Source organism: Lampetra planeri, chromosome 52 (genome assembly GCF_965212315.1).
Source record: "Lampetra planeri chromosome 52, kcLamPlan1.2.h2, whole genome shotgun sequence".
Taxonomy (NCBI): Eukaryota; Metazoa; Chordata; class Hyperoartia; order Petromyzontiformes; family Petromyzontidae; genus Lampetra; species Lampetra planeri.
In genome coordinates, this window is record NC_136158.1 from 5,832,170 (window position 1) to 5,840,714 (window position 8,545).

The 8,545-nt window shown below is 48.4% G+C and overlaps 1 protein-coding gene across 4 annotated transcripts in view; it reads right to left on the reverse strand.

Annotated features, from left to right (window-relative positions):
• Nucleotides 1–464, reverse strand: part of LOC144734646 (paired box protein Pax-1-like) — a 31,803-nt gene extending 31,339 nt beyond the window's left edge. For all 4 annotated transcript variants that reach the window (XM_078616922.1, XM_078616921.1, XM_078616920.1 and 1 more), the window contains exon 1: nt 178–464. In XM_078616922.1, the coding sequence (XP_078473048.1) occupies nt 178–181 (4 nt within the window). In that variant the 5' untranslated portion in view covers nt 182–464. The remainder of the gene's footprint in view (nt 1–177) is intronic.
• Nucleotides 465–8,545: the final 8,081 nt, after the last annotated feature.

Sequence of the window (8,545 nt, forward strand, 5' to 3'; positions counted from 1 at the left end):
AACGCTCCGCACTCTTCCGGCTGAAATTAAGCCCCGATCATACCCCATTCAGAGTTGCATGCAGAAATCCTTTCAAGCAACAATAATTACCAGCCATCGCGTCGGGTTATTGAGAGCCCTACATCACCATCAGCTGAACGAACGCACATACACACACACATACACACGCAGACTTACCCATGCAAAGCACTTGATTTCGCAGGAGACTGATTACATTCGCTCTGTCTTGCCAAAACACGAGGTCCGATGTTTTCAATCTCAGCGTCTCTGCCGCTCTGCAGACAGAAGCCTTGGTCCAAGGCCTTCCCTTCGTGACAAAGAATTACAAAACAAAAAAGGCAATATTATAGATCTACAGCAGAGGCTGCGCTCAGCGTGCCTCACTGAAACACACAACAACACACGTGGTTGAACGGATCTGTCTATCCCATGCCTCCGCCTGCAGAGAAATGCACCCGATGACACTTCCGTGTGAAACTCTAAGGCCACAGGTAAATGAAGTTCCAACCCACCTCCTTGTTTTTTTATCTTGCACACCTTTCAAATACTTTAGGTGGGGAGGGAGGGGGGGTCACATTTTAGTGGCGTGAGATCCTGACTTGTGGGTCGCTGCAAAAGGGCGCTATGTCTGTATGTACGTACGTTGAACTTCTGTCGCACCGTACGTAACCAACCTTGCTCATCGGAGGTGGGGTTCTGAAGCAAACGACGGTACAGAGAGTCCCGAGTTACGACGGTCCGACTTACGAGATTTCGATCTTACGATCGCGATAGCGATACAATACGTTCAATGCATGCTAAAAGTTTTTTTTTTATAGCAGATAGGATTGTTTCCTGAAAAAACTTTCCGTTAAATTGCAGTTCATATAGGTAGGCTAAGAATTTACCTTGTTTTTTTACTTTACATTTTACTGTGCAATACAGTATTGTACAGTATTAATGAATACATACATTATATAGTTTATTTATAGTTTATACAGTACGGTACTGTAAATTGCTCTGTTTTGCTAAATTATCACCATTCTTTAAGACTCCTGGGTAGGCTGGAAGATCTTCGACTTACGATATGTTTGACTTACGATGGCGTCGTCGTAACGCATCTCCATCGTAAGTAGAGGACTACCTGTATTTTCAAATCGGATTCCGCCTGGAACCGATCTCCCTTCTTCTTGTAGCAAAGACGACGGCGAACTTTTGTTTTAAATCCACAGACCGGGAGAAGACGCTACTCAATGGAGCATCTCCTGTTTATAGCCGTGCAGAATCGGTGGTGGGAATTCCACGTTCCCATGGCGGGAGCGAGTCTATCCGTAGGGCATGTTGACATCAACTCCGCAGGCATGATGGGTTGAAGTCAACTCCCGGACCAATGTTTCGAACTCGCAACTCTTCCCGCAGTGATCCACTCTCCCCACCACTGAGCCACGTGGTCGCTTCTACGGGTGTGCGTTTTGTTGTTGTTGTTGTAAATACGAGCAGAAATCTGCTTCTAGATCACTGCGTAAACAAAAAATATGTTTGAGTCTATCGGCCTTAATTGGTGTCAAAAATAATACACCCCCCCCCCTCTCAAATTTTCTCCAGCAGGAATCGTGAATGTTGCTCTTGAATGAGATGGACGGAAATACTGCAGCAGCAACAATAACAACAACAACACGCTGTTCAAGTTAGACAGAGTTGTTTCACGCATCTCAGGACACTGTAGGTAAAGAACATCATTAGTGAAGGTGATAGAGGGGGCGGGGGCTGGGGAGCACGTTGGGGAAAAGTGGGTGGGACGGGTGGAGAGAGGAGTGGGTGAGGGCTGGGGGGAGGAGTGGGTGGGGGCGGGGGGAGGAGTGGGTGGGGGCGGAGGTGAGGAGTGGGTGGGGGCGGGGGGCGGAGTGGGTGGGGGCTGGAGGGAGGAGTTGGTGAGGGCGGGGGGCGGAGGGGGGGTGAGGGCGGGGGGCAGGAGTGGGTGGGGGCTGAGGGGAGGAGTGGGTGGGGCGGGGGGGGGAGTGGGTGGGGGCTGGGGGGAGGAGTGGGTGAGGGCTGGGGGGGAGGAGTGGGTGGGGGCGGAGGTGAGGAGTGGGTGGGGGCGGGGGGAGGAGTGGGTGGGGGCTGGGGGGAGGAGTGGGTGAGGGCGGGGGCGGAGGGGGGGTGAGGGCGGGGGGCAGGAGTGGGTGGGGGCTGGGGGGAGGAGTGGGTGAGGGCGGGGGGCGGAGGGGGGGTGAGGGCGGGGGGCAGGAGTGGGTGGGGGCTGGGGGGAGGAGTGGGTGGGGGCGGGTGGGGGAGTGGGTGGGGGCGGGGGGAGGAGTGGGTGGGGGCTGGGGGGAGGAGTGGGTGGGAGCGGGGGGGCGGAGTGGGTGGGGGCGGAGGGGAGGAGTGGGTGGGGGCTGGGGGGGGGGGAGTGGGTTGGGGGCGGGGGGAGTGGGTGGGGCGGGGGGGAGGAGTGGGTGGGGGCTGGGGGGAGGAGTGGGTGGGAGCGGGGGGGCGGAGTGGGTGGGGCTGGGGGGGGGAGTGGGTTGGGGGCGGGGGGGGGGAGTGGGTGGGGGCTGGGGGGGGGGAGTGGGTGGGGGCGGGGAGGAGTGGGTGGGGGCAAGAGGGGGGGGGCAACACGAGAGAGAGGGTTAGCTTCACATTGATAATGTTTAGCTCTTTATCGATCCACTGCTGGATGAAGATCGCCCTTCCCATGCCGTGTCAGCCATTGTCAGGTGTGGTGGGGGGGCTGTTTTGATCGTGGGCAAGACGAAGAGTTCAGTTGACACTCGCCACTAATGTGAGCCGTGCAATGCTTAGATAAAAAGCCTAACAGTGCGAAAGTCATCGCACTGTTTAAATAACTCTTTACTTAAATTGTATCACAATTAGGTGGCCTCCAGAAACAATAATGAAGTGAGTGCAAACAGACAGCGTGCGTGAAACATTATTCGATGCGGCATTGGGTCACAGCGTCCCCCGGTTCTAAAGAGCGCAGAAGTAAGTCAGTGGCTGTGATTCATTAGATCTCACGAGGCAACGCAAATTTCCATTTGGCGTTTTAAACACACTCGCAACAACATCGCAAATGCAAAGCAAAACAATGAAACGCGGAAGCAATGGACGAGAAGGTTTCACATTTGGAGTGTGGCCGAGGGTCGAGCTTTAATTAAAATTGTAAAACAAAGCTAGACGAAACGGGTCATTATCTTATTAATGTTGTGGGTTTTACTCTCCAACACACCGGTGTGCTGTACGAGTGTAGTGGGTTCTAATCAGACCGGGAGTCAACACGTTTATTCTCTAACACAGCCAACACTGATAATTGTTTTTTTACCCTTCTATCTGGCAACAAAACTGACACCTTTTTAAAAGGAGTCATGTTTGCATAGACCGCAATACCTGCAGTCATAATACAAACAAAAGAACATAACTCTGATAATGTATGCACTGTCCTTGACGTTGATTGGTCCACACCCGAGACAGCTTTTCTTAGAGCCTAGTCTCACATGGGTTGGACCAGATGACGCCAAAAGGCAGGTATTGCGGTCTATGCAAACATGACTCCTTGTAAAAAGGTGTCAGTTTTGTTGCCAGATAGAAGGGTAAAAACCCAATTATCATATTTTTACTGGCAAATTAGGCTCCCATAGTGTACAGCCAACACTACTCAACGTTCCGAGGTTAACTATGTACATTACAGGTTAACTACATAAGGTTGCCGTCCATAAATGACGTCACGCGATTTTGGACGATTTTTGACCCCCCCCACCTCCCATCGTTACACACACGGTGTCACAAAAAGTCAGACCCCCCCTCAAATATGACGTCACAAAGCTCTGCCCCCCCCCAAAAAAAAACATGCTTTAAATCGCTTTAAACGACTGTCATTGTAGTGCGTATTTAATGTGGCGCTGCACTCTGATGTTGTAGGAGAAAACATTTATTAAAAAGTATATTTAATTAAGTAGAACGTGTTGTCTATATTCATTTAAAGTTGCGCATTTTGATGTGACGTCACATTTCTCACCCCCCCCCCCTCGTCACACATCGTCACAAATGCCTGACCTCCCCCCCCTAGGTGCGTGACGTCATTTATGGACGGCCCCTAAGGTGGTGGCCACCGTTCCTTCCCACCTAACCAATTGAACAGATTTTCTATACGGTTGAACCACAACAGCCGACAAGCCCTCGTGTCTCCGCGTACTGAAGAAAGAAAATCAGACGCTGTCTCCCCCGACAGACCTGGTCTTCACCTGAGGACGGCTGCTTGCGTTGTGGCCGAAACGTCGTGAGAATTATTTTATTATGTTTTATTTTTATTACTTTATTATTTCCATTCTACGTGACTTTACCGAAAGAACCAAGAAGATGAATCCCTGCAGTCACGAAAGCTTTAAATCGAAATTTAAGATCGGAGAAGACGACTTCTTCCCGGGTCGAACAGCCACGCTCCCTCTCTGCGCTCGGCTTATATCTCCTGTGACGTCACCGGGCTCCGCTCCTGGTCACGCCCCCTTCTCGATCCTTCGCGGAGGCTCTAGGTCCACATCACGTGGCCCGCTCGCCCCCTTCTGGGGGCCCCCATGCACCCTCTTCCGGTCACGTGCTCTCGCGGGTTCACCCAGAGTGTTATGTCCTGACCTGACCTACGTGACATACGGAATCTGCCCCCTAGTGAGCCCTTGTGTATAGTACACCCACTCTAGCCATAGAACGGACAATTTATGTCGTTACACGAGTTAAACATCGGCATGTTCTGTTTATGTGACAAACCTCACTATTTGGCGGTGTCGGATGGTGGCGGGTTTAACGACACATTTATATTTACGCGATCTAACCCATAGACATCAATTACGGACAATATTGGTCAAGAAAGCCGAGCACGTGTTAAACAATCTTACTAATGTCGGTATGTAAATGTTTAATACACTTCACGTTTATGTATTGTTCATAATATTTTATTATTATTTCTCTTTTTTAAACGTGCACGCCTACGCATTACAAAGACATACGTAAACAAATGCAAGCTAGTAAACACAAATAAATGCCACGTAATTTGTGGGTGCCCATTAAGTTTGAGGGGCGAAGTGGTGCTGGCAGTGGTTAATAACACACTGCACTATGAACACAGCAAATTGTCTAAAAAGGGTCTTCGAATATGCATAACAAAAATACATAACAAATATAAAAAAGATATAAACAATGCTTTATTATTTCAAACGAAAGCGCTACTGGAACACTCAAAATAATGTAATTTTTTTTTCAGTTTTCAGTGTAATTTATTAGGTATAAACCTGAGCCATTCGGCTCTTGACTCGGGTGCAACCGCAACAAACAAAAACATGAACAAGAAACATCTTAAAGTGACTACACGCAACAGAAAAATCCTGGAAAAAACAGCAAAGTCTTCCAGAAAAAGCACCGTGCATCAACGCTGTGCGCAAAAATCCCAGTGGGATTCAAGTCAAACAATAACAACCATGAGACAATGTAGATTAAAGTTATCAAGCTAACTCTGTACTACAACAAACAAACATGGCTAAACCAAAACGTTTAAAAAATCACGAAAATTAAGCTATAAAAACAATGTAACAGTGATCGACCATAGCCGATTCAAACAATCGTCACTGGGAATCTAACTGGTGGCGAAGCGTGTTCATCATGACACTACCGCTTCCCACATTTACACACTCACGCAAAGACAAATATCCCGCATCACCTGCCCCGACAGCCTTAAAAGACTGTTAGCGAGCACCTGTGAAGGCCGGCACGGCTTGGTGAATGAGCTATTGTGTGTGTGAGAGCTTCAGAGGGTAGGTACGTGTTTTTGTGAGTGATTGATTGGTATCAATTAATATTCTGATTAATTTGTACGTTGGTATCTGAATTCAATATTTGGACAACAGAACATGTATTTACATTCGTATTCATGCGTGTTACATATGAAGTGTATTTGTTGGGGTGTGTGTGCATCTTCTACCAACAGTCTGTTCAAGTTATAAGTCAATGGTGGCGTCTGCCACCCCCCTCCCCTTGCGCTTAGCCTAAGTTGGTACGGTCCAGAATATAGCTGGGGGCAGGGGGGGAGGGAAATTATGAATTTCATTTCCAACCCTGATTTGTATAAGAACATAACATTGTAATGTCAAATATTCGCTGGATTAAAAAGAAAATGGAATCATGTACCGCTTTGTTAAACTCATGTAGAAATCATTCACTGCCCTCTGGTGTCTCTAGGAAGTAAAAAAAAACAATGACAGAAAATAACACGAGACGATGTCAGTGCAGAATATTGTTTAAGAGTTGAGAAACTGGGTGTCTTTTAGACGTCGCAACTGCCATTGTAAAATAATAACAGCCATCATAATGTAGGTCCCATTTGTCACTCCAATGCTGGATGAAGGCTTCCCTCTGTGCCAAGTAGGGCGTTGGACGTTTGCTTTGACCATACTTCACCACGCTGGTCATTGCGGATTACCTAAAGCTAGGCATCCAGGACCTGTTAGTATATCACTCGCCACTAATAATTAACATCCCTGGCTGGGAATTGAGCACAGGTCACGCCGCAAAATAACACTGAAAGAACACTCGCCACTCGAGATGGCCCTAAGCCGCGGACATTCCACATTTCCATGGTGAAGGACAGTCTTTCCGTGGAGGCAACATTGTTGACTTCCCAAATATTTGGGCCATAATGCCACGCAAGCCACAACAATCCCCGTGATCTTTCTGCCTCTCGCATCACAGCTTGCGATGCGTCACAGCGGAGGCATTCATCCAGCAGCGGATTGCTCATGATTTTTGATGTTCAAAAGCGACGGTTGGCAATTCCACATTACCATGGTGAGGACGGTGGGGGGAGGGTGGTGGCGATCTGGTGTCCTTGTGTTTGATCAATAGTTGGTCCACCCTAAACCGCATCCACACAAACAATGGCAGATCCGGATAGCTGATGCACAAATTAAAACTTAGAGATTTCTTGAGTAGTGTGCGACTGTGGGTCATCCAGAAAAGAGACCAGTAAACAACGTGTAATGACGCAATACCCCGATCCACAAATACGAAGAAGGAGACATCACAGCGGCGATACGACTAACTCTGCTTGCTCCTGCTGACGCGTTCATCTGTTGGACTTCACCAACCCTGAACGTGGAATTGCAGTCGTTGTCTCTGTGTCTACATCGGCAGCCGTGCGAAAGAAGGGAAGAAATAAGAAGAAACGGGTCACTTTTGAAAACTAGTAAACACACAAGCTTAACAAGTTCTGTCCGTGACTCGAAAGGGGCAATTGCTTGGGTGGGAACGTCCGAGAGAGTTGTCGCGACCAATTGGACAGCAAAGATGCCATCTGGGCTGGCCTCCCTCTCTTTCTTGCAAGTGGGGATGTGCGACCGCGCGAACAAAACCGTCCCGTGTGGCCGGCGGAGACGCAGTAAGTTTCACGACGAAAGGGAAGGTGGTAGGGGAGGGGGGGACTTTGCCAATACGTTTTGGTCTTGACGAGCGGGCAACTCTGATTAACGCAGGGTTTTTTTGCCTTGAGCTTTTCGAACAGCTGAGCCTGCACAGTGCTGCCAAGTTTACGGGTACGTTGTGGGGAGGGGGGGGGGGGTGAAGCGATCCTCTCTATTCATTAGCCGGTCACGAGTCAGCCGTGGAAATTCCACATTACCGTGGCGGGAGACGCGGGTGGAGGTGTCGTGGACAGAATGTTCGCCGGTTCGCACAAAAGTGTAACATTTTATCGGTACTGCGTCGGCGACTTTGTGACTTGCAGTCAAATATTGCTCGGCCACATTGACGTTGCATGTTGGTGAGCGTGGCTTTAAACGTCAGTTTTTGAGTGATGTGTGGTGGATTTGAACCTACTGGAGATGTACCTTTTGGTATACATTTACAAAAAGTATTGCAGGGAACGTTGCATCTGCTCTCAGGCCGGTCTCCACTGCACTCCCTATTTATCATTGTAGTGGAGAATGTGTACAAACAGAATTTTTTTTTCATAATGTTAAAGAAAAACGGTGTTTAATAGTGTGTTATACAATGGTAATTGTTGAAAATACTGTTTAATCGCATTCGCACAGTGCACGTTTGTTCAATAAATGAAATGATCGCATTTCATGTTTAAAGCTTTTCCAGTGAAATATTTAAACGGCATAATTTTTAATGGATCCTTGTACAACTGTTGGATATGCGAATGCATTTGAAATAATACAAATTGACGAAGTGTTCACCCCCACACACGTTTGGGTCCAAATCTCCCAGATCTGAGATTCGAGACTTTAAACAGATGGCGGACATCTTGCAAAATGGCTGCCGTTTTTGCCCTAAGAATAAACTTCTATTATCGCCCTCGAGCTAAAAACAAAAAGATCTTTCCTGAGATAACACACGATAGCCGCGTGTGCCAGCTATGGTGCTTGTATCATCGAACCCAATTTATTCGCAACATCTGCTGCACAAGGTGGGGGGATGTTAACCACCTCACCCAGTATGCAGGAGGTCGCAGTTTCGTTCCCAACCCTGACGACTGCTGCTTTATATTTGGAGTTTGCGTGTCTCTCGCTCTCCACGTGGTCGC